The sequence below is a fragment of the Thunnus albacares genome, chromosome 6 (assembly GCF_914725855.1).
Source record: "Thunnus albacares chromosome 6, fThuAlb1.1, whole genome shotgun sequence".
Lineage (NCBI taxonomy): Eukaryota > Metazoa > Chordata > Actinopteri > Scombriformes > Scombridae > Thunnus > Thunnus albacares.
Window position 1 is genome coordinate 15,524,278 of NC_058111.1, and position 27,044 is coordinate 15,551,321.

The following is a 27,044-nucleotide window of genomic DNA, read 5'->3' on the forward strand; positions in this document are numbered from 1 at the left end:
CACTTTCTTTGATTGATTTATTGTATAGATGTCCTCTGAAGACATGCATCTTAAAGGATAGCTTCACAATTTTTCTGTCTTACAACATCAGTCAGGTGCCCCAATGAACACTGAAACAGGTTTTGCTCGCTGTAATCATTCATCCTGTTCATACTGACCATTAGAAGATCCTCTTCTATCAATGTAAGTGATGGGGACAAAATCCACAGTCTTCATTCTGTGTAAAAAAGTATTACAATGTTTATGTGAGGCTAATATGAAATGTCAGCTGTCCAAATTAATTAAAGCAAGTAGATATACGGTATCTTCCAAAGTTTTTGCCTGTTTGGCACAAATTTCCCTCAAATGCTGTCCAAACACAAAGAGGGAATTTTGTATTAAAAACACTTCAACCTGAAAGATATCTACTTGATTTGGCTGACTGAGGTGGCCGAAGCTTTATATGAGCTTCAGGTGTATATTTGTGTCACTTACATTGAAAGCACATTAGGATATGATCTTCTAATGGTCAGTATGAACAAGAGGAATGATTACAGCGAGCAAAACCTATTACAATGTTCATTTGGGGACCTGACTATTGTTTTAAGACAGAGTTGAAAAAAAGGTGAGCCTATCCTTTAAAATTCTGCCCAAGAGGACACATGTGACCATTAGATGGTGCCAAATACACAACTCATAATACTCCCACGTAAGCACCAGGACCCAGATAGCGTTGGAGTTTCAGATTTTTCGGTGACACCTCCGCAGGTGAACCGTACCCAGACTCCTGTGAGCAGGTCCAGTGATGTCAGTGTGTTTCTGGATGGTTGGTTAGAATTCAGCTCATGCTCGGAAGGTCACTGCTCCTCTATGCAAATCACTACTCTGCTCTTCAAGAGCCCTCTGTTCTGCTCCGGGGTCACTGCAGAGCGCCGGGCCGTGGAAACACAAGCGGTTGTCAGGGAAGCTCTTGAGCAACAAGCCAGTGATAGACCTTAAGGAGGAGGAGGGAGTGAGAATCTCATTAGATTTCCTCTGATAAAGAAGGTACATTGTGTGGAGGTCTTGGGACCAACAAGACGAACACTGGAAGTCAGATGTGGAAAATATGCCATGTGACCGGTGCCAATATTCAAAAGATGCCCATACCCTACAATTCTCTTTTATATTTATGCGCTCAGCCGGTTAGTATTTGCAGCCGGCGGCGTCATTGAGCAGCGGCATGTGCGTACAGTATACAGGCCGGCAGCTGTCGGAGCAAGTTTCATCATAAATGTGGGCAGGATGATCACATTTCATAAGAAATCAGTCTGCAGTTGGGTGATAGGTGCGTTTGGTCTCCTGTGCCATTCGCTCTGACCGTGTGCGTAATTGGAGAAAACGCCCCACGAAACTACTGGTGTCTGTTTCCCTTTTTTTATACATTCTATTTTTGAATAATTTCAGTTTCATCATCCACAAAAGAGAGGTTTTTTAATTGCGGAGGGCTTCAGCATCAAAGCCTATAGAAACTTTCCTACTCAGAGGCCACCCGAGCCCGATCAAAACTGTGAAAAACAGTTAATTGGCGCAGCGGGGCTTTGATGTGCGCCGGGGACAGCAGAGGCCTGAAACTGGAGGAGAGGAACCAGTGAAGTGCCACAAAGGTAAAGAGGAAATAGAAAACCTACAGAAAGCAAAAAATGAAAAACGTGCTCAGAATAATCCCATGCGTAAATGTGACATACTGAAAGTAAAAAATAAAAGTTTGGGGTTGGTCTCTTGGTTAGACTGCAGAGAGAGAGGACGGGGTGAGAACATTGGTGCGCGCTGGGAACCATCCGGACAAGAGCTGAAAGACGGATATTCCCTGCCTCAGGACACACCCTCCATGCTCTCTCTCTCACTCTCTCTGCCTCTCATTGTTTCCCACACTGACTCTGTCGCCGCCGGGCTTCGTATCGGGTTGACAAATCACCAGCCAGCCGCTTGGATGAGAAGAGCGCAAAGTGAAATCATTCCGCCGGAGAGAAACAACTTTTGGCGGCTGCTTTCACACATTCATCACGATATCTGTATTGATCATATAGGAATATAGATGTTGTTAGGCTTTTAAAAAATTTTTTGGTGCATGGATCAGGCTTGGAGAGAGACAGCAGAGGAAGAGAGAGAGTGTCAGCTAATTGGGATGAGAGTTCAAGTCAAGTGAGCCGGCAGATTGGACCTTTAAAGCCTCTTAACGCAGGTGGAGGAAGGAATACAGAAGCAAGGGGAGTGTGTTTATGTGTCGTGTGTGTGTGTGTGTTCGCTCCCAGTGGAAATCCACCCTGGACACAGCGGCAAGGGGTGATCAGGTGTGAGTGTGGGTGGGTGGGGGTTAAATCCAAGCGCAGACAGAGGTAGTTATGGTTTCTCTTAACTGGACACGATGAAGTGGCTCTGCGGGAGTTTCAGGGTTTAGACCGGAGAGGAGGAGAGGGCGGACGGACGGATTGGAGGGAGGAGGAGGAGGGGTGGGGGGACACCACCACCACCACCGCCAAAGCGCACAACACGGTCCCCAATTCCCTGACGCAGGGATGGAGAGCACAAGAGCGCACAGGATAACTCGGCTCGATCCCACAAACGGGAGTGTAAAGATCACCGGGAAGCCAGACATGAGGACTGACCGACACCGGGGACACCTCCACCTGCAGCGGACTGTGATTTTTCTCGTTGCGCTCACGATACAACCGCAGGTAAGCCACCGATTAAGTGCTATTTCGGGCGGCACTTAAACCCCCGAAGCTGACTTTTAACTGTGGTTTATCTGGGGTGTATTTCTTATAACAGCTGCGTGAAAACAGTCAATAATGGAGTCCACACACACTGTCTCTTTACCCTTTGTACTGCCCTCATTCCCGGCTCGGCTCCGCTCCGCTCCTATATGGCGCTGTGCCCACCTGTTGTTTCAGCCCTCTGGTGTCTATTATCCCACGCAACAGAGAACTACAGTAATCCTGTTTTAGAAGCATGGGATGCAACATCACAGCGAAAATATGTGTCGGTTTAAGAACATTAAATCAACATCATATTTTTAGGATTACAAGAAAAAGTCACATTTTACAATGCCAATGTGTGTATGCCACACAAGACTAAAGGGTAATAAACCAAGCAGAACGAATAGTCTACAGCTGCGGCATGCAATTTATATTGGGGATTTCAGTGGTAAATAATCTTTTAGATCCTTTTGGAGGGGACTGCATTGTGCACTCAGTGTAAAAGGTTACACTTTCATCACCAACAACACACCCTCTGATCAGCATCCAGTCCTTATTGACTGGTTAATAAAGGAGTAGCCTATTTGCATCTGCATTTCTCTGCATCTCCATCTTGAGCACGTTTGCCTGCTGGTCCATTGTCTCTCTCTTTTTTTTTTTTTTTTTTTTTTTACACATTATACATAATTCTTTTTACCTAATAGGTTACATGGATGGAGACTGTCTTTGATGTGTTACTGAGCTTTATAGAGAACAGTGATGTGTTATAATGGCTGCAATAACTTATATATAGCCTTTATAAATGATTCTGACAAGCTTCTCGAAGCATTATAGGCATTATTCTGGCAATATAAAACCTTGGTTTCATACCAGCACAATACTGGGCATGGAGGTGCAATACCAGCAACATATATTTTTAACTTTTCTCCCTGTGAGCTGTCAGTGAAGCTGGTGGTCTGATCAGGATGTGTGACAGGACTCAGCAGTAGCAAGAACAGGCCCAGAGGTGCTCCATGGTGTGCATGTCTGCATATGTGTGCACATGTGTGTGTGTGTGTGTGTGTGTGTGTGTGTGTGTGTGTGTGTTTTTTTTCTTAACACCAAGCTCACATCCAGCATCTGTGTCTTGGGTGTGTGTGAAGCCCAGGGCCACAGCCCAATAAACTCCGGGGCGTGTGAATGTTGAACGTTTCGGTCAGCTCTGCATGTCTCTCCCTGCACCTCTGCAACCCCCTCACAGCTGAGGAACAACACACTCCACTCCCTCCATTCTCTGTATGCACTGCAGTGTGAAACACACACTCAGGATCTGCTGCCACTGATGACCAGTTATAATGCATAAAGCACAACAGTATGATCTTCAGGAGATGCCCAGACCTGTTTGAATAGAGTGATTCACAAGTGAAGCTTCTTGACAGTCCAGCAGTCACTACATGCTGTGTTTTGTCCAGTTTTATTATTCCCAAGATGCTCACTACAGTGTTGTGTTTTCAGCTGTGTCTTCTGAAAATTAGGCTCAGATAATTTTCAGCTTGTTGAATTCAAAAGGCAAATTAGTGGGCGCTTTCAGATCAGGCTAGATTAGTTTACTCTAGATTTATCTCAAATTTGTCTTCAATCAAAAGAGAACAATGTTTAACGATGTTTAAAATCATTTTAATAATCTTGATTAGACAGAACAATCTCACAAAGCAAATTATTTCCTTCTGAAGAATCAAAGGGAAAATCTATTTTCTGAAATAAATCAAATTAAAATTTTGGCATTAAAGGGTAATTTCATGCAAAACCCTAATAAAAAGAGTTTGATAGATCCATCTAGTTAGCCTCTGTGAAGCTTGATGGTATTTAAAGTGCCACAAAAATCATATTTGAAAATCTCAGTCAACAATAATGTTGTTTTGAATATAATTACATACAATAAATGTGATATGTACCAATAAAGTCTCAATGAATCAGTTCACTGCAAGGTTTATGATTACTGTGGGTAACCGTTTCATACTTGTAAGGTTAGTTGAGTTTTATAGTTTGAATTGTAGCGTGATAACATTTTGGTTGGAACTAAATCCAATATTTCAAACCTCAGCACTTTGTTTAAAAATTATGCTTTATCACTGTGGTGTTTCCCTCCCCCGAATTTTCCATTTAACCCTGTTCAAACAGCTGTAACAGCTTATAACAGTTAGCCAGTCTCACCTTGCACAGTTTAATGGAGTTCAGGTACTGAGCCATGAACATCAGTCTTTGAATGGAGGGGATTTGTTGTGACCCACCCTGAGTTTTGAGTGCAGTGAGCCTTTAACTGCTAAAAGCTCTCCTGGAGAGATGGTCTGAGCCTCGCTGGGATCTCTCTCTCTCTCTGGTCAGACTGAGCGCTGAAACGCTGGTATGCAGGGAATGGCTCAGGCACAGAGAGGAGGAGAGGAAGAAAGGAGGATGTGGAGTGATGAGCGCCACTGTATCTCCACAAGCCTTTTGATGTAGACGAGTTTACCCTCCTGCCCCACCCCCCCGCCCCCACCCCCCACATCGCCCCCTCACCCCCTCTCGGCTCAGGGACAGGGGCAGGAGAGGGACACGCAACCAGTAACAATGGGGCGACTGAGATTGTGGTTCAGTGTTGGGCAGGTCTGCATGGCAGCTTGGCTAAAAGACAGCCGACGCATGAGATTTTGCTGTGATTTCTGTTAATGTTACGGTTCGTTTTCCGCAGGGGATACATGATTCCAATTCTTAGACTTAATGAGCTATCATTAGTTCAGTGTTTGTGCAAGAATGCCAAAAGGGATGTGAATTATTCAGATTTATTCATCGATCGAGGTTTCATGGCAAACTGCAGATAACAGTGGCTTTATTTTTGTGTTTGCAGTTGTTGGAAGAAGCCAAATCCATTGTTTCTTCCTGCTACAGTGACATACAGACAGACAGGAGCACACACACACACAAATGTATGCACGCACATACCTGACCCCGGTGCTCCGAGACTCTCAGGGGGTCTTGTTAAGGCTAGAGTGTGCGTGGAAGTGATGTGTGTGTGTGTGTGTGTGTCCTCCACCCATCTCTAAACAGGGAGGGGGAACACAGAGAGAGAGAAAATAAAAGGAAAAGCAGATGAAAGGAGAATGGCAACAATGCAGAAAAGAGCTGATAGCTACAGAAAGAGAAATGACAGGAGCGTTACAGCTTGTTCCCACATAGAGAAAGAAGGGAGGAGGAGGAGGAGGAGGAGGTGGAAGAGAGTGTGAGCAGGTTCCCAGTGTTACCGTCCCCTGGGAAGAGAGAGTGAGAAATAAGAAGGGAGTGGTACTAGTGGCACATAGGAATAGTAAAGAAAGAAAGAGAGAAAGTAAAGAAAGAGTTAGAGAAAGGAAGAGACGACTGAGACAGATGGAGAGATAAACAGTTAGAGGATTACATGGCCAGGGTGCCGTGGAAGGGTTTATTTCTTACAGATGGAGTTGTGGGAATCAAAGTTACATCCTTCTATCTTTCCTTCTTACTTGCTGTCTGATGGCTGTTGTCTTGAAACATACTGATAAACAGATGATACAAGAGGGAACACGCAGCCCACCGCAGATTCCCAGATGTAGCAGGACAGTAGAAACATGAAATCATGACGCAAGTTTGTACATTGTTTTCAATAATACTTTATGAAAAGGAACGAGAAATCCTGCACACTGTCGGTCACTTGTACCCACTTTTATGACGTGAGATTCTTACCTGTTATCGATCTTATTTGTTGAAGCTTTATCAATTTAGACATCATAGCTAAATTGAGTACAAGTTGCCAACAGTGTGCAGGATTTCTGCAATGTTTTTTATGTACAAGAAATTTGCTGATTGAGCTAGTTTTCTTTGAATGGAATAGTTCAACATTTTGAGAAATTAGCTTATCTGATGTCTTTCTGAGAGTGAGAGGAGATGTTTGATATCAATCTCATGTATATTGTGTTAAGTACTGAGCTGGAGTTGAGGTGTGGTTAGCCTAGAGTGGCATAAGAACTGGAAGCAACTAACATTCAAAAATACATTAACCAATACCTCTAAAGCTAAAAAATTCACACTTTGTATATTGTTTGTTTAATCTTTACACAAACAGCAATTTGTGATTTACTATTTCTTAACGAACAGCAGTTTGTTCATCTGCCCAGTGTGTCTTTGCAGCGTCTCTAGCTATAGCGTGAGTTGGTAAAGCTCTCTGTTGAGTCACGATGGTACCGAACCTGACAACTTCACTGTGATGACCACAGACTGTATATAATGATGGATGTAGCTTGGTGTGACGTCACTCATTGGTTTGCATTAGAGCTGGTTTGAAGCCCAGAGCCCAGACATCAAAGCTTCTATAAGTCTTCAACGGAGTCTTATTAACAGAGTAATCATTTCCAAAATGACCACTGGTACAGTTATTAGAGGCTCTGAATTTAGCGATTGAGACCATAATTACTTGTTGAAAAATATTATTGACCTAATATTTCTAGAGAAGAGTTGACGCTTTTCGAATGGGAGTCCATTGGAGCCAGGGATGTTTTAGAACCAGCCATAGACTATAAAAATAATTGACGTAGCCACCATGATGTCACCCATTGATTAGTGGGCTCCTGTTTTGAGGCCTTGAGTTTGCATTTTGACCATCACCATCTCAGACCATATTTGGATGAGAAGGTGGAGCTGACCCTAACGCTAGTCGCTAGCTTGGTTAGCACGGTGCATTTACAGTCTATAGATAACTGTGATAATGCTAATGCTAATGCTAACTATTGCTAGCCGAAAAACAGGCTTAAAACCATTAAAACAAAAGGTTCTTACTGGAAAAAAACTGAACATCCGACACCTTAGAGGGTCTTTTAGTACAACCAAATGGTGAACAAGACTTTTCTAGGCGACAAAAATGTTACAATTAACTTTCATGAACTGAAAACACACTGAAATAGCGACAGTTACGGCTATGCCTGTACTCTGAATCTGTCACTCAAAGCAGCCACACCCATTATTATACATAACTTTAAGCCTTAATAATGTTGTTTTTTATAATGTCCAGATGAAGTAGACTTTAATGTGTCCACTGGAGTTAGTGCCCTGAAATAACACTGAAATTTCCTTCCATCTGCTGGCTCTTACCCATGAGAACCTGCGCACTTTCTTTTTTCCCGCGCTCTGCGCTCATTTCTGTAACAGAAAATATTTTAATGTAACTCTCTTCTTTCCCCCTCACCTCTCTGCTCACCTCTCCTCTCTCTGGACTCAGTCTGTGTGTGCGGTCGGGATGTTCGAGCTTCAGATCCGTCACTTCCAGAACCCGCATGGACTTCTGCAGACTGGAGACTGCTGCGACCTCCAGGCCAGTGGCGGGCAGCGCTGCTCTTCGAGGGACCAGTGTGACACTTTCTTTCAAGCCTGCCTCAAGGAGTACCAGGCCCGAGTCGCCCCAACTGGAGCCTGTACTTTTGGGTCAGGCACGACGGGGATCCTAGGTGGAAACTCCCAGTCGCTCCGCCACCGAGGTCAAGATGGGGGAGGAGGAGGAGGAGGAGGAGGAGGAGAGGATGGGATTAATGGACACATTGTCATTCCCTTCAAATACGCCTGGCCAGTAAGTACAGGGGCAGAGCTGGTTATCTGTATGGTTACCAAGGGAACAGCCTTAGCTTCAAGTGCAACAATACACTTGAACTGAGGCTACAGTGGAATAACAATGACACTGTTCATATTCACATGCTTTTACACATTTACTTGCCAACTGGTGAAAATTACAATATCCAAAACAGCTTTTTCATACATCACAATATCTGCTTGTGTATGAATATTTCCTGTTAAAGTGACTAGTTCATGTCCATCACATTTGAAAGCCTAATAATAGAAAGTCATATTTCAGGAATCATTCTGGGAGAAATTTTACAAAACTAAATCAAAATTTCAGGGTCTCCCACAGTGTTTTATGGCAGAGATGAGTCACTTTACCACCTCCACTAACTACTAATACACTTTCATGAGATAAAATAATAACCTTCATGAAAAAAAGCAGAGGCGCTGTTCTCTCTTCATTCACTCTTATTTAACGAGTGCAGTCATTGTTCAGACTAGTGGTTTCCAATCCAGGGTTTGGGGCCCTCTAACAGGGTCCAAAGGTAACTCTGAGGAGTCACAAGATTATAGATTAGATTATATTTCTGGTAGCCAATTTTTTTTCTGAGTTTTTAGTCACGTTAATGTTGTGGCTCAAGGGATGGCAGTGTCGGTCTGTCGGTTCCCTTCTTTGGTCAAGACTGAAATATCATGAGATGATATTATGAGATGATTGCCATGAAATTTTGTGCAAACATTCATGGTCCCCAGAGGAACCATCCCTCTGACGTTGGTGACCCCCTGACCACGAGGTTCACACTTGTGGTTTTGAGTGAAATGTCTTAGTTGCCATGAAATTTCATTCAGACATTCATGTTTCCCTCAGGATGAATTGTTATAACTTCGGTGATTCCCTGATCCCCCTCTCTAAATTTGTCTTATATTACCATATACCTGCAAAACCAATAACATTCCCATCAGCCTCACCAAGTGTTAACGTGCTAACATGCTAAACTAAGATGGTACATATTAAACATTTTACCTGCTAAACATGAACATGTTAGCATTTAGCTCAAAACACAGTTTTGCCTAACTACAGCCTCACAGAGCTGTAAGCATAGCTGTAAACTTTTAGTCTTGCTCCTTAATGTTTGCTTTTTATTTTTGAAATATTGCACATTTTCACACCTTCAGCTCTCTAAAAATCCTATAAATTAAACAACCTGAGAAGGAAACTTATTTAACTGAGGATATAACCTATGTCTAGGGCTCATGAGTAGACTCTGTTTTGTTGAATGTGTCACAAGTCATGATGGTTGGCAACTATTGATTCAAACCATCATCAACTAACTAAAATAATCACAAGCTTACGACCACAATAAAATATTTTTCTGCTTTCACAATAAAAAGAAGTTCAACATACAGCCTTATGTGGTAGAAAGCACTTACTCCACAACATCATAAAGCCTAAATTTCAGTGTTGTGAAGCCATATTTATATAAAGCAAGTAATTTTATGCATTGATCTGCACTGTGGCATATCTTTTCCTTCCTCTGCAACATTCTGTCTTCTCTCTCCCTCCTTTCCTCCTGCTCCCTCGCTCCTCCTCACCTCCATCCTAAACTTGCTACTTTAGTGTTGAAACTTTTAGTATTTTACTCACTTTTTCAGGGAGTATCGAACAATCTCCGTCTCGTGTCCTCATTCAAGAGCAGAGCTATTAATCTTCCATTAGAACAACAGTAGGCAGGTGTGGACATATCGATTATCCAATCCACCTTTCTCTTTCCTTTAGACTCCCCTCCTTCTCTGTTTTTCTTCTCCTTTCTTTCCAATAGTTGCGGCAAGAAGCTAAGATTATTTCTGATGACGTATTTCTGAGTATGCCCTGCGATAACTTCTTGTGTGTGTTATGCCACATATTCTTCACTACATATTATTGTCACACATTTCTTTGCACATCTGTTTATTTCATATTGTTTTATTGGTTTGCTTTGAGCCCTGAAATCTTTACAATCCCACATAGAAAGACACAAATATTCTCACTTGGCAACTCTTATTTCCTCCATTCAAACTATACCCATCAATCCATCAATCCACCATGAGCCGTTAGGAGCCTCTTTCCTGGACTCCTCTTTTCAGCAATTAATACTTGTTTATCAATCAAATGGGAGCCAGAGAGAATCCCTTTAAAATGACTTGGCAAGGACACAGAGGAGTGAGACAATTTGAGAGGTTTCTTCGCTGTTCTCTTTCAGAGAGAGGAATGCTCCAGCTGTCTTTTCTTACTTTCTTTGCATGACTTTGATCGCTCCGAGCATGGATGACTTCTTAATAATGAAAGAATTACAGAAATGGCAACAGGAGGCCATGTGGTTCTAATACTGATCATATTGTGCTGTAATAATGTTTCCAATATTGCACGAAGCCCAGGTGAAGCTTCAGTCGGGTCTCCAGCCCTGTGCCATTTCACACACAGAGCGTGACACGCATAAATCCCTCATGTATCCACAATGACCTGCTTGCACACACAAATACTTCCGCGCATGCATACACACACACACCAGAATGTTTTACAGAGTTGGCTTAGGTTTCTTCTTCTTGATTAGTATCAGCCCATTTACCTGTGAGACTCATTGTCCCAGAGCCAATTATCTTCTCTTATCTGTGTATAGTTTGCTTTTGGGCGCGTCCGTGTGTGTGTGTGTGTGTGTGTGTGTGTGTGTGTGTGTGTACTGTGTGCATACTACGTGTGTCACACTTTCCTTGTTTTTTGTTTCTTCTCTCCTGCACGTTGGGAAGGTCTGTGATTGGCAGGTACGAGTGTGAGAAAGTTCCCTGTCAGAAAACCTACCTGGATCAGTTTCAGGGCCAGGCCGCGGGGCGGGCTGGGCTGGGCTGCAGGGGAGAGAGAGCCGGGACACACAGTGGCAGCGTCAGTGCATTTTCGGTTGAAAGACTCGCTTTATCTGGCCATCTCCGGGAGGTGGAGGGTGGTGGTGGTTAGGGGGGCGGAAGAGGGGGAGAGGAGGGCGGGCTTGGGCAGGAGAGTGATCCTCCTGCCCCAGGTGAGGGGATGAACAGGTGAGCATACTCATTATGAGGAAAGGTGAGCTCCCTCTGTCTCCAGCCCTCCCTCACTGGTGCAGTCTTTCTTTCTTTCTCTCACTAATCTCTTCAGGGAAATATGTGTGTGATCAGTCATATGTGTGTGTCTGTATTTGCTGATGTATGTGCACAAAGCTGTAATTTGTTGTGTTCGGTGTATTTGATTTTTTGTATAGTGTTATTGGGATTACCTGGAGGTTTTTATCTCTGTTAGACTGCTGTAAGTCTGTGTTGTGATTGCTCTGCTTAAAGCTCTGGTCTTGATGTCTCACTTTTTACCGGTCGTTGTAAATAACTCGATCTATCCCAGTATTTTTTAACATGTGGGTCCCACATAAAGCCTTGATAAGAGAATACATAACAAGTTCAAACAACGCACATAAGATCCTACCTTGTCTAAAGCAAAGGGAGGATTAACTCTATGACTGGAGGGCAGTAATGTACACCGACAGATGATGGGACTAATATGCTTATGTCAAGAATACTTTATGTTAAACATTATTAATAGATTGGATAATTATTAGGCTAATATAATGATTCAGAATCTCCTGGTAAATTTGCTTTGCCATCTGTATACACTAAAAATCACTGAGTTAAAATTTTACCCAGTTTGGGTTAATGTTAACTAGAAAAAGAGTTATTTTGACCCACTTTTAGTGTTATTTTTTATTTTAACATTGGGTTATTTACCCAAACTAAGCTTGTTATAATCCACTAGTCTTTTTAAACTTACATATCATGATTTGTAATTGATTGTTGATAATTTTTTGAATGTCATATGCACATCGTTTTGTGCAAGAAACAATAAATTTGTGACAGTTTTTAGCTAAAGCCTGTTGTGTGTAACACTGGGTCAAAGCAGCGTGTTACTGAGTTACGTCAATGTTGTATTGGCGCTATATTGACCCAAACTGGGTAAAATTTTAATCCAGTGATTCTTAGTGTGTAAAAAACACAAAATGTCCTCACACTAATAGCTCACTATAAATTTAAGGGAGCAACATTTCTATCTAAAGACAGATCTTTGTGAGGCTTTATCAGGAAAACATCACAGACTGGTAATATTTACAAAACACATTGTGGTGGTTGCAATCTGAACAGTTCAAATTTGTATTAAAATATTAGTTTATTATTTTGGATATTATTTTGTTTTCTTGCAGAGAGTAACATGAGAACATTAATACCACTATCATGTCAATGCGTTAAGTATGAAGTTAGAGCTAGCAGCAGGTTAGGCAGTTATAGGGTCACCATATTTTCAAATCCCCAAACCAGGATCCTTAAGTGTCCCACACGTTCATGCACGTGCACATGTATGTGTTAATGCACACACAATAAGCATTTTCATCTGGATGGGGGACAATTATTTCAGCGCTTAGCACACCTACCGAGCACACCTTTCAACACTGTGAATAGCGCCTCAGCAGACGAAAAATTATGTTTTGTCTCCCAAAATCCACAAAGGTATTTATCAGTGTGCACAAGCGCAGGCTACCGGCTAAATGGCCAACTTACATCTTCACAATGCTATGCCACAAGCTGGTCACAAGTTTACAAAGATTAAAACGTCAAAACATTAAATCACTATTGCACCTCATCAATAACAAAAACCGAGAAAGAGCCTTTAAAGAAAGTTACCTTTAAGAAGTTTGCCAGTTACTTTACGCTTTGCAGTCTTCTTCTTTTCCTCTCACTTAAGGGTTTCTTTTCTGGAGCTCTCAGCTCTCAGGGAAACCACAGCTTATGTTTGGCAGTCTTAACATTATCTTTTATATCGGCATTTCCACCGTGCATGACCGAAAATGTACTCTTGCAGTTTGTGCAGAATGCAGCATTTTAATTGCCGGGTACTTTACGAAGGAAGGCGTAAGCCTCCTGGAGCTCTTTAGAAAAGACTGACTCTCTTCTCGCCATGATAGCTAACTGTTAGCATACTGGCTGGTTCTGTCAGCAAGCAGCAAGTGTTATAGCAACAGCCTTGACAATGACACATTGATTGACTGACACACATACAGACAAATCAGTGTTGAATTCAGACACAGGGTGCATTGTTTATGTTTTTATATTGGGTTAGATAATAACGAGTGGGGAACAAAACATGATAAATGTCTATGTAAGCGCTGAAAAGAACAGGGACAGTTTCGGACAAACCAGGACGTCTTGTCACTGTAGCCAGTTAGCTTAGACTGGAAACAGGCTAGCGTTTGTCTAAAGTTAAAAAATACAGATCTACCAACAGCTGTAAAGTAAATGTAACTAATGAACATGTTGTATCTTGTCTTTTTAAATCTGTAAACACAGAAATGTAAAAATAACATGGTTTTACAAAATGGATAAACTTTTGCTTATCAAGAAGTAGTTACTATGTGACTCTAAAACCACAACTCTTTCTTTTTGTGTACATAGTAAACAAATGAGATGAAGTTTGTTTTTCTTTTAGTTTATTTTAACAGAACCAAGCTAGATGTTTCCAGTTTTTATATTAAGCTAACGTTAGCTAGCTGCCTCCTGTCTCCGTTTGTATGTTATGTTTAACGTACAAACATTAAAATCTTATCATTCTCATCTCATTTTTGCTTTGGTGTTTTAGTGGACCAACTTTACAAAAATGTCACACATATTTATATTTTTTGCTGCACATTCATCAAAGCAATGCAACTTGCTACCAGATGGTGTCTCATTTGGGAAAAGTGCAGGTAAATAATCCTGGTCATGGCTGGAATGACAGACGACCATGGAGTAGCGTTTCTCTGCTGTTTGACCCGTCTGTTTTCAGATGTGAAAACCAGATTAAGTTTTTTCTCCTGCTCATCTGTAATCTTACAGATAGGTTTAGGACATGGCTTCATTTTGACCTCAGCGTTAAAATCACAGAGACTCAGCGGTCTGGGATGTTTTAGCTGCGGCGCCTCCGAGGAGATGGGAAAAGTTCAAAAACTTCATAACTGCGAGGTCATTTCTTAAACCCATCTCTCCCTTGGTGGTTTCACTGTTGAATCTGTTTGGATGACGAAGGGAAACAGCAAGCTGCCAAGAAAGAGTTCAGTTTGTTCCTGATGAATCTGTTTATCTGACAGAAGAGGGAACAAACCAGTGAATGAATCAGGAGGATGAATGAAAAGGTAAAACAAAGGCTAGTTGGCAGGTACACAGACTAATGACCAGGTGTTAATAGTATAAAGACAAACCTTCAGTAGATGTGCTTTCTTTCTGTTAATTCCTCAACTTATGCTATATGTGTGTATACAGCGTAAGACCACCTTTTACTTTGCATCATGGGAACAGAATCTGATGTTTCCTGACCCTTTGTCATTCAGAACTAACTCATCAAAGTCTGGTTAAGACCTGTTCTTTTGTTAAAATGACCTGTGACAAATGACAATATGATAGGTGCTATAGAAATACTGTTAAGATGAAGTGAATGGAGTAAAGCCCCCACTGTTTATAATCCTCATGTCAAGTGTTAAAGCTCATTCATGGTCAGATTCACTGCCAGGGGCCATACTGTCTGTTCCTGGGAAAGACTCACATTCTGCTGAGAGTGTGTGCGTGAATGTGTGTGAGCTTTGTGTGGTCCTCTTGTTTTGTCTTTTGTTTCTGTTCATGGGAAATGTATCTTGTGTATTTGCATAGATGTGAGTCTTATAGCCTATGTTTGTATAATCACAAACTGAGCTAAATGCTAATTAATGCAGCGCTTTCGGAGAAATACAGTCAACAGATACCTCAGTTTGTCCTGTTTCAACCCTGTCTCCTAGAAATTATGTTCATATACAACAAAGTTGCAACAGCAAATACGTTTTGCCAGAAACGTAATCCTGGCCAAATTACTAGTCTCTCACTAGTCATATGAGAAAATGTTGTTATTTAAAGTATTTGGCAAGTTGCAAAAATGTTCATACTGAATGTATGAGTGAAATGTTCAGTCCACCAGAATATCTTATCTTGCAGCACAATGTCCACTAGTAGAAACAACAGCATCATTGAACTTTTTATGGTTATGTTTAGGCACTGGCAGCGCTTGGTTAAGGTTTGGGAAAGATCATGGTCTTGGTTTAAAGCAGGAAAAAGTCAGCAGTGACTTGAACCATAACAGGTTTATTAACATTTAAGTGATCTTTCACTAACCTTAACCAAAGTGCTTCGTTGAGAGATACATAAATGTTTATTAGGGAAAATGTTACCTGTGAACATAATCCAGGCAGCAATTACGTTCGCCACTGCAACGTAATTAGGGAAGCAAATTATTTGTATATGTACGTAATTTCTAGGAGACAGGGTTGCCTGTTTGATACTTGTGAGCCAAAATATGTAGATTATTTTCTCTAAAATATGAAATACATTAAATCTTACTCCCGAGTTATTAACTTTGACTTGAAGCTGCTCCAATCAATATTTCGACATTAACAGTGGATGAAATAACCATGTATAATGTGAATGGTGCTGCTCGTAATGATGAACCCACAAAGAATCATCACCTGACTCTCTATGGAGCGTTTTAGCATCTTTCAGTTTAACGTTTTGGTTTAATGACCTGAATGAACTTTAAAAAGAAACATGTTTAAGTATTATCAAATGTACTTCAAATGTAAAAATGAAACAAAAAAAAATTCATTTAACAAAAGTGTTTCTTCTGAAATGTTAAATGTCACTGTGATATGATTACTGATGCATTAACATGGTACTAATTTTAAATACTTTACATACTATTCAATCTAACAGAGAGCATCTTATGTATGCATATATATATCTTCATCTGCAAACTAATTAGCGGCCAAAAGTGGAGTATAATATTTCCCTCTAAAATGTAGAGGATTAGAAAAATGTCATAAATCATCCACAGAAAATAAATAGTCCAAGACTGCTGTGGACAGTTTTCATTGGAACAACTTTTTTACCAAAGGCGTACAGTATAGAAATCCCTATTGAATATTCAGAGTAATCAGGACATTGTTTCTGAAAAGACACATTGTTGTTGAGTTTCTCAAATGTATTTTTTATGCTTTGAAAAACAGAAATGACATTCCTTTCATGCTTCAGAGGCAGATATATGAAAACCACGGCACACAAATCCAAACCAAAATGCTCAACACCAGGAGATGAAAGAAAATATGTTTTGTTTTTCGTAGATGGGATGAATTCATCCAGGCTTGCATTAGCTGAATAAAGAACATCCTCCTCAGTGACGGCAGCTTCAGGACTGAGTTCAACATGCAAAGTGCAGCCGTCATGCAAATAAGTTCAGGTGTAGCCACTACTGCTCTGTCTGCTCTGCTGTTATTCTGATGTCTTTGTGTTTCATTATGAATGTTGTGTAGAAAAGCTGAAGTGAATTCATTCAAACTGAACAGTGGTGGAAGAAGTTCTCAGATCTTTTATGAGTATGTAACAAGAGAGAGGTTACAGTCATGTATGGTTTTACAAAATAGATAAACTTTTAGCTTATCTTTTAGTTTTTTTAACAGAACCAAGCTAGCTGCATCACTCCATCACTTCATGCTAACCAGTCTATGAGGCTGTACTAAGACACAGCGGTGCTTTGAGCTAAATGTTAACATCTGCATGCTAACATGCTAACGATGACAATGCAAACATGCTAATGTTAAGCAGGTGTCATGTTTACAGTGTTCATCATCTTAGTACATTTGCAAAGTACAGCTGAGGCTGATGGGAGGTCATTGGTTTGACAGGCATTTGGTTGCAAACCAGTGTTGGACAAAATATACATTTGACCTGATATACATGGCAACCCATCAAATAGTTTATGAGATATTTCAGTCTGGAGCAAAGCCGTGGACCAACAGATTGACGTGCTGCTAGCATGGCTAAAAACAGTCCATTACAAGTACAATTTCTGCCTTCAAAATCCTGCTAGTTGTAGCAAAAGTACAGAAGTGATATCAGTAAAAATGAATTTAAAGTATGAAAAGTGAATGAACTTGTTTTGCAGAAAAGTGTTCTCTTTAATTGATATATAGATATCATTATTCAATTGTTTTAATTTTAGTTCATATTCCGGTAGTTTTGTCCAGTGGTTCCAGTGGGTCACAAGATAAACCTGAGGGGTTGTGAGATGATTAATGTGGGAGAAGAAAAAATTAAGTTCTTTTACAAACATTTATTCATAATTTTCAGACTTTTCTTTGTTCGTTATTTGAATTAAACCATATAAGAAGATTAGAGGGAAAATCTCTTTCAGTTGGAAATGTAAAAAAGTCATAGTGACAATGATTTCCAACTAGACAGTTTTTGGAAGGGCAACGTGCCAGAAAGGTTTGGAACCACTGGTTTAATCTTAGGCAATGTACTGTATCTTAAAAGCTTATGATATAATGATAGTAACTAGTAAGTTTAATTGTCAAAGTAATGTGGAGTAGAAGTATAAAATAGCATAAAATGGAAATACTCAAGTTATGTACAGCACTTAGTAATGAAATTACTTTTTACCTCTGAAATTGAACAGAAGAGACCTATACCATCATATATGTATACACACACAATCACACACACACACACACACACACACACACACATCTATATAGGACACAAACACACAGAACGTTGTAACATGTGCATTCCTGCTGTGTGGGAGCCGAGCAGGGGAAGTCAGTGGAGGGAAACGAAAAGAGAGCAGCATAGTTGGAGCTTTCTTTCTCTCCGGAGTCTCTCTTTCACTCTTTTTCCTCCTGTCGTTTGTGCCCTCCTCTCTTTTGTCCCCTAATTGACTCTCCTATGCAGCCTCGCATACCTGCATGTACGCTGATACTGTTGTGCGCATGGTTCGTACGTACACACCTGCGGGCAGGTGCATAGACACACACACATTTCTCCTTAAAACCTTTTCAGTTTTCCCTCTTTAGACACACCCAAACACACAGATCATGAATTCATGAGCCGACACACACACGCAAAACACAAAGAAGGTTAATTCCTTCAGGATTTGGAGCTTGTGTTTTTTAGAGATAAGTTAATAACTCGGGGGTAAACGTCTCTAGGGAAACATGTTTTAATGATTTCATTTGTGTGCAAATTGGATTGAGAGTAGGAGTCTCTTTATTAGAGGCGAGAAGAGGCAAAGAGAACTTTGATTTACATGATTGCTGTTGAAATTACAGTGTGTGTCTGTCTCTGGATGTCATTGTGTGTCATTGAATGCAGATTGCAGGTCCACAATCTTTTAAATGGATACACAGGTGTAATCACTGCAAATAGTTTCCTTTCAGTGCCATCGATCTATTTGTCTTCTCGTTATAGCTCCTTCCTCCACCTATCCTAGCTCCTAAAGTCTCTCAGCCGTCATCTCTCTCCCACACACACCCTCGTTCTCTCTCTCTTGTTGGAATCCCTCATTGTAAACCTTTTGTTCTCAGTATCATCGCTCTCCAGTGATGTTCAACCACATCTTGTCCCTGTGGATTAGACAGAACAGGGCAGAGTTACAGTGTATCTGTCATAAATCCTCCTTTTCTCCCTGCGGTTGCTCGCTTTTCTGGAGCTCGACAAGAGCGACCGCAGACATTTTCAAGTCGTCACATTGTGAAACATCTGAGTCTGACCAGAGTTCTCAGTATGATTAACATTTACATATATACATAACTCACATTATGTCTCGTTATCACATTATAATCTCCTGCAATCATTCTGTCCATCTAATGGGTTTCATCTATCTGATTAACTTGTCATGTCAGATCAATGAAAAGCTATGTAATGTTTTAATAATACTAGATTTATGTGATGTTTAGGCTTTCTACTTTAACTGTGTAGTATTTTCACATACATAATATTTTTTGTGCATTCTTCTACTGAAACAATGTGCACTTAATTGACATCACTATTTCTTAAATCATGTTACTTGGACAGAGACGCTTCAGACTGTGGATGGTAGAAGTGTCAGGCTTATATTTCGTAAGGTACATAGTTTGCTATTTGCTCCATGTTTATAATCAAAATTATTGGACCAAATTAACATATTTTGAAGTCATTATGGCATCATATCATGAGACGACACAAGCACACATTGTGATCGTTAGTGACGTGTGTGAATTGGACAATCTCTTCTCGCCTCTTCCAGGATTTGTTTGTTTCTCTTTTTGCTACACAAAATCCCATTGTCATTGCCACTGCCACAGTTATTTAATGTCACAACACAATGCATTGTGGGTTATTCTTCTGAACAAAAACTGCAGACTTGTGTGCCCATAAAGGTCATAAACGTCAACCAGTCGGAAATTTTCGAGTACTGAGCTGTCTGGAACGCAACATAAGTAATTCATGACTTTTATGAACATCAACAACATCTCGATGTGCAGGACTATAATAAACACTAATAACACAGGTGTTTTCACTTACTCTGGCTGATTAGCTTTGCTAAAATATGTACAGAAGTATTATGGTCATTTTGTGCAATGGCACAATGAAGGTTTTCCATTTTACCCTGTTATTAATCTTAATTGTACCCCTAAACCCCAGAAATCCCACCATTATTCTCCCAAATCAGCTCTTAAAGAAGAAAAGTCCAGTAAAATATCCCTTATTTGTACCACTTAATTTCCTATTTTTTCTATTTTTGCGAAGCTATTTGTTCACCAAGACTTTAGTAATCTGAGAACAAAAACACACACACTAGCACACACTATGCTGTAAACGCACACACACCACAGCGCTCCCCGTCTTGTTCTATTTTCTCCCTTGTTATGCCTCTTTCTAAGTGCAGCCGTGGATGTGAAGCGTTCAGCGGCTAGACAAGGTAATTTCCTGCGGACGTCGGAGAGGAGGGGGGCGGGGGGCGGTGGGTTGAGGGTAGTCAGTCTGGGTTGAGAAGGGGGGATGTGAGGAAGGGGTGGAGGGTGGTAGAGAGAGTTTAGATTAATGGGCAAAAGGGTAAAGTTGATGTAAGCACTGCAGAGGGGAGACCGAGTAAAGAAAACGGAAGTGAGAGTCAGATAAGGGGAGAAGAGGAAGCAGGGTGGACTGCTGATGATCTCAGAGTGGGACACAGGTGTTTTGGGTGGGGGTGTAAATGTAGACAGGGAGGTGTGTGTTTGTGTGTCATAGCGGCTTACTCACACCGTTGAGAGAATCATCAGCAGCAGGAGGTAAAGAAGGGGGAGAGATGATGGTAGACAGGATGGAGATGAGCCAGGGCAACATGGAGGATGGGGGGGGGCACCTCGTGTCAAGAGGCCTCTGTTGTTCCACTACGTTTGAAGTATTCGCATAGTTTAGTTTAAGCCAATTAACCCTACAGGAATGTGACTGTCAGACAGACAGCGAGGGAGCGAGGATGCAGAGAGGGACAGACAGTGGTGGAAAGAACATTCACTCAAGTACTGTTCTTCTGTGATTAATTTAATATTTGGAAACTAATTGATTAATCGTCTAATTGTTGAAGTTGTAATAAATGATCTAATATTCAACAAAAACAGCAAAGATTAGAGAAAAATCCCAAACAATGAAAACAAATTTGTGTAGCAGAACATTGTTTTTTCTTCTTTCCTACCCCATTTATCATCTCACGACCCCTCAGATTTATCTGGTGACCCTCTAGATTGTGAACTGTATTTAAGGCAGATTAACCAGCTCCACCTCGTCCAGCAGTAAAATACTACTTATGCACTGATGCAGCATTAACAATCTAAAAATGTAATAATACACTGGTCACAGGGGCCATGTCTGTGCAGAACCAGTACACTCTACTTTTGATACTTTTATTGACCTTACTTGAGTGGACTTTCACTTGTAACAGAGTATTTTTACATAACTTGAATAAAGGATTTGAGTTCTTCTTCTGCTACTGACTGACTTTGAAGGAAGACAGAGAGATGAGAAGAAGGTGGTGTGCAGATGGAAAGTGAGTGAGGGTGGAGTATAGGGAAGATAAAGTATGATGCTAATTATCTCCAGAATGAAAGAAAAACAGGAAACATCAAGAATGTAAGAACAGAGACGTGTAATTATAGGGAGGGGGTCATGGGAGCAAGGTGGGGTGGACGGCTGCACACCGGGGGTCTAATTCCACGTTTCATGCACTGCAGTGTATGTGTGTGTGTGTGTGTGTGTGTGCGTTTTCCACCTGAGGGCTGGGCGATGGCAGGCATTCATTAATATCTTTGGTGACTTTTAAAATTCACAGATTAGCCACTGCAACACCATCTCTTTCTCTCCTGTACACTAGCCACTTTTTGATCCAAAGAGATTGATTTTTTTTCTTTGCTATTGTAAGCCAAGAATCAATCAATAACACAATAATCATGTTGACAAGAAGCTGCTTAGATTGCGGGTCTTCAGGGGGTCTCAGTGGCCAGATAATATTTTATTTTAGTCTTCAGTGGAGTGGAAATCAATCTGAAGTCCAGTAGCTTTTCAGCTCTTTTACCACTACACACTCTCACACAGATAACATGAAACTAACGATGTGTTGCAACATCCACAGACTTTCATTTTTTACTGTCTGTACCTGTTTTGACATGATGTAAACTCAGAGCTTTGCCGCTGGAATAGTAATAGCATTGTTACTGTGGTTACCTCCACTACTAATTTGTAGCGCAGGTGAGGTGTGAGCCACCCAGTCCGGCTCAGGAACAGCTGCTGTCATGACAACCATTAGTATGTTTGTGTGTGTGTGTGTGTGTGTGTGTGTGTGTGTGTGTGTGTGTGTGTGTGAGGTGTCCGCTGTGTTTGTACATGTGTGTGTCTGTAATTATCTTAGCCTTCAGATACTGAGGGTGAGAGTTGGCAGATGTGTGATAAACAGCGAAGGTTCAGCTGCAGATCAGATTATGAATATTAAAAGTTGAGGGAAACATTTGCTGTTGATTTAATTTTCTCCGTCATGCACGCAGTGTGAGTTTAATTTTCAATTAGTCTCCTGCTTGCAGTGCTGATGGATGTTTTATATGTGCAGAAAAGCTTAAGTGCATTTGCTTAATCATGCAGGTTTTATTTTATGTTTTTTTTTAGTGCAGATCTGTGAAACAAACAGGCACCTGATTATCAATCATGATTACTAATGTTTGAATGGTTACAGAGCCCCAAAAGAGACAAAAAACAGTATAAGACAAGGCAAGTTTTTTACACATTTCATATAGAAATTCAAAATGCAGTAAAACATTAAAAAAGAGGATTTGAAGGTCACTGATTACATTAATCAATAATACATAGACACGCCCATCTCACTGTCATGTACACTGCAAGCTTGAGGAAAATTAGACATGTGGAAAGGAAAGGAAATATTAAGAGGGGAACATGAGAATAGATAAATGATTTTTTGTATTTTCTGAACTAATCTTAGTAAAAGCATCATTACATAAAATCACACCCATGTAAAGTGAAGCACGCATACAAACACTCACACCCTACTGCGAAGAATTGAGCAATAACATTATTTTGTTCTTCCTTAAAAAATATTCATATTAATTAATATAAAAATCATGATTTATTACTTTATTGCGTCATATGGACATGCTTTTAATTTTTTCTATAATGTAGAAACAAATTGATACCCCCCCTTCCCCCAAAAAAACACCAAAACAAAGAAACAAGTGCTTATGAAAGATAAATAGAAGGAGAATAGAAGAATTTATTACATGCTAATTTACTTTATCTTGATTGGTAGTAAAACAAAAAATAAAAAGCTTTTTCTTTATTACTGATTGGATGTTAGAGGAAAAGTATAAAGCTTTATATTTGTTTTTACTCTCTATCTCAATCATTTAAATACAAAATAATGTATTGATGTATTCAGCTACAGTTTTGACTTTACTACATTTAGTCAGTTTTGGGCCTCTGTAGCAGGTAGATGTTTTCGACTGATTAAAGCAAATCAAGGCTGAATGAGAGAGTTTTACTATACATGGAAAAATAGAGATTTCCACCAGTGTAATAATGGATGCCTGTGTGTGTCTGAATTGCGTGTACATGAGCATGCGGTTGTCTGCTTGTGTGTGTGTGTGCGTGTAAGTATGTATGCATTAGTGTGTGAGCTCTGAGGGGAAATTCCTCTCTCAGGGCTGGGAGTTCTTCCTGTCGTAGAGCTGTGTTTGTACAGCCTGGCTTTGTCGGGATATCCTACCCTGCCCATGTCTGAGAGAGAGAGAGAGAGAGAGAGAGAGAGAGAGAGAGAGAGAGGGGGAGCGATGGAGGGAGGGATGACAGTGGGGAGAGAGAGGGGGGCACTGATAGAGTAAGAGGTGAATCAGAGCAGTGGCAGGATTTTTGAGTGTAGAAAACAAGGTTGATTTCTTTTAACTTTAATTTAATAGAATTAGAAGCACGCCATCACAAATGTCTGCACAGTGGTTTGAATTAGCATCATCCGCTCTAGTCGCTCTAATCCTGAGCTTTAACGCTGCTAGACTGGTGTGAGGCTGGAGGCAAAGGGACAGGGCCAGACGACCAGACAGCTTACAGCCTGAGGGAAGGGATGATTTATAATTCAGTTATTTTGATGTTTGCTTTTTTTTTTTTTTGCTTTTTGGGAAACCCCTGTTCTCTCAGGCAATTCGCCAAACTCAGACCGTCAGCGCAGGTCATGACTGACAACAATCAGAGCGAGATGTGACTGATAATGAGTTGTTTCTGTACAGGAGACACAGTCACTGACCTGAACCTGCAGAGATATTGGACTCAGATGTTGCAAAGAAAACAATCCATAATGCTGCAGAGTGGAAGTGATTCAGATAAACACATGAAAAAATGTTGTGCAAGAAATATCCACTTGCAGATTAAAAAATGTACTTTCACATCTGGTGACTAAAGCTGTGTCCTTCCAATTATCTGACTGTATGTACGTGTATCTGCTCATTTGTGACCAGATTCATATTTGGACACATCCAAAAAAAAAATACACTATGTTATAAAAGTACATTGAAATACTGATAAGTCTCAAATCTCAGTTACGTAAAACTATAAACAGTTTTTGGTAGACTATGTGCTGTTTAAACAGGAAGGAGGAGGAGTTATCTTGTTCAGTTTATATTTATTTCCTCAATAAATAATTAAACTATCTAAATATGTACCCCAGAATTTAATTCATGGTCCAACGACACACAACTGCTCTTTTTCAGGGTTCAGGAAACAATGCTGCTGAGTCGACGTGGAGCTTCAGTTTCTGTCTGAAAAACCAGGGACCGTAAGGCAAAAACCAGAAGTAAAACTAAAATATAAAACTGTCAGCAGCAGATATTTTGACTTGTTGAACACAGGAGTAAATAATAAACAATAATTTGCTGCATTGCATTACATTATTTGCTGGAGAAGAGACATCATTGATTATTAGTTCCACCTGTCAAAATGTCTGCAGTGAAAAAGGCCCATGAGTGTGATTAATTTTGGCACCATAAAGAAACAAGAGTGCTCTGATGCTCGAAAGGTTATAAAGATTCATGTTGGCGAGATTTAGCAAAGCAATGATGGACAGATTGATAGGAAAGAATAACTGGTGCTTTTAACTAAATCAGCCTCAGCCGTACTCTGTCTTCAGTGCTAATAGACAAATGCTAACAGGGTGAAGCTTATACCTACTAAACATCAGCATGTTAACGTTATCATTGTGTACATATTAGCATTCGGTAGAAGCACTTCTGTGCTTAAAGGAGACATATCATGCTTATGGGGATTTTCTGCTGTTCTTATACTGTTATGATGTTGGATATCTATCTTAAACATAGTCAAAGGTCCAAAACTTGAGGTGAATATATGTAAAATTCTTCCTGCAAGTCAAAAGTCCAGACCTGCTCTGAATGCTCGTTTTGCAACGTTACCTCTACTTCCTCCTTGTGATGACATCAGATTGTTGATATGTACCTACAGCCTTTCTTGGTAAGGTTGTTTGTGTTGTTCACTTGTATATTTGAGAAGTTAACATTTTGAGTAGAGAATGAGAAAAGGAAGTGAAATCCTACTATTACGGTTCATTATGTATGAGCTGACCAATCAGAACAGAGTGGGCTCCTCGGGAGGGGGGTGTTAAAGAGACAGGAGCTAAAACGGCCTATTTCAGACAGAGGCTGAACTGAGGGGCTGCATAAAGAGTTAGTATAGGATAGAGAGCCCCAGAATATAAATATAGACCTGGAAATTTGAATTTGAATTTGAATTTGAATTTGAATTTGAATTTGAATTTGAATTTGGAAATGTACATGATACGTCCCCTTTAAGTACAGCCTCACAGACTCTTGTTTCATTGTGAGGTTCAGATCTTACTTTTTTCATTTCAGCTGTCAACAGTGAGAAGATAAAGATAAAATAATACTTGTCATTTTTTAATATTGTTTCTTATCACTGAGGGCTTGTTGTCCACTGTCAAGCCAAGCTTCCATCTCTTCTAAAATGATCAGTACACACACACACACACACACACACACACACACACACTGCAGTGCACGAGACACAGCTCAGGGGCGTTGGCTGAACTGTTAACCATCAGAGGCTGAGCCCAGATTCTCCTCCATCAAAAAACTTTTCGTTTCCATGCATTTTTTTCTTGCATGTGAGGGTTACACATTCCTTAAAAAATGTGAAAATTGGAGAAGGAAGGAGGGGTTTGGATTTGATTCACCATATAATCTGCATGTGAATATTCCAGCCACTCATTTCAGGTTGCCTTCGTTTACAATGACATCAAGTTAACAATAGCACAATAAATAACAATATGATAGCAAAGCATACACACACAAATATGTAAATAGTTGATGAAAGACTACTACTAAAGGCTATTAAAACAAAAACAAAAGCAAAATTATCACTGATGGACCTACTTAATATGAACCATAATGGTGCAGCTAGTAAAACATGAGAAAATATTGTTACCTGAGGAAAAATGAAGACAATGACTGAATTCTGTCTTTTTAAAATTATATTATCTTGTTAAATTTTTACCTACTTCAGTATTGTTACAACCCAACTTGTCCAGGCTGCAATATAAGAAGAGAGACAGACATAAGGTTAAGATTAAATGAAATGACTGAATTTATTTGTAAGTAGAAAGAAAGAAAATAAATTCTTGTTTTGTTTTGTTTTGTTTTCTGGAAGCTGTGGTAATTTAGCTGTCAATGTATGACATAATCAAAAAAAAAAAAAGTTGGATTGCTCATAAAACTTGCCTTGGGTGTTATCACTGTTTGTAGGACTACTAAACTTATAATATATAAAACTTTTTGGCTATCTAACACGAGACTAGGCTATTTTGGTGTTGCTAGCCAAGGGGTGGTGCAACTAACCTTTCATTGATAAAGTACGTTAGCTGTAAATGACTTATGCTGTGCTCATATCATGTTCACGTATTTATTATTATTTACACACCTTGTGTTCCTGGTTCAGCATGAGGGGATGTTTGTGCCACTGCCACTGTAAAAAATCTTGGTATATCCATTTTTTTCCTCATACTGACTGATTGTGTGAACTAGCGTTGGCATAGTAACCCCATCAATTGAAGAATTTACAGAGACCTATCAGCCAATAAGACATAAGTATTTCCACTTATTTCCTGTAAACCCTCCCTGATTGGTCTTTCTGTTCACTGAAGATACAAAATTACAACACTGTCGTCTTCTTTACTGACGAACCACTCAAAGAGGAGAATTATTTGGGGCTAAAGAAAAAATCTTTGGGGCTACAGCTCTGAATGCCCGGGCCAAGCAACGCCCGTGACACAGCTGT

At 40.2% G+C, this 27,044-nt stretch overlaps 1 protein-coding gene and 1 long non-coding RNA gene across 3 annotated transcripts in view; one reads left to right on the forward strand and one right to left on the reverse strand.

The window, feature by feature from the left end:
- Positions 1-146: 146 nt before the first annotated feature.
- Positions 147-14,930, reverse strand: LOC122984042. 2 transcript variants are annotated; one of them, XR_006403812.1, is made up of 4 exons: positions 14,576-14,930; positions 13,026-14,457; positions 7,942-11,177; positions 147-973 (listed from the first exon to the last, which is right to left on the reverse strand). It is a non-coding gene; the product is annotated as an uncharacterized LOC122984042 (long non-coding RNA). The 2 variants fall into 2 exon arrangements; XR_006403811.1 differs by having other exon boundaries at positions 7,942-14,457.
- Positions 1,764-27,044, forward strand: part of LOC122984041 (protein jagged-1b) — a 50,612-nt gene continuing 25,331 nt past the window's right edge. The window contains exons 1-2 of the mRNA XM_044354319.1: positions 1,764-2,696; positions 7,963-8,307. Coding sequence (XP_044210254.1) covers positions 2,538-2,696; positions 7,963-8,307 — 504 coding nt within the window. The 5' untranslated portion in view covers positions 1,764-2,537. The remainder of the gene's footprint in view (positions 2,697-7,962; positions 8,308-27,044) is intronic.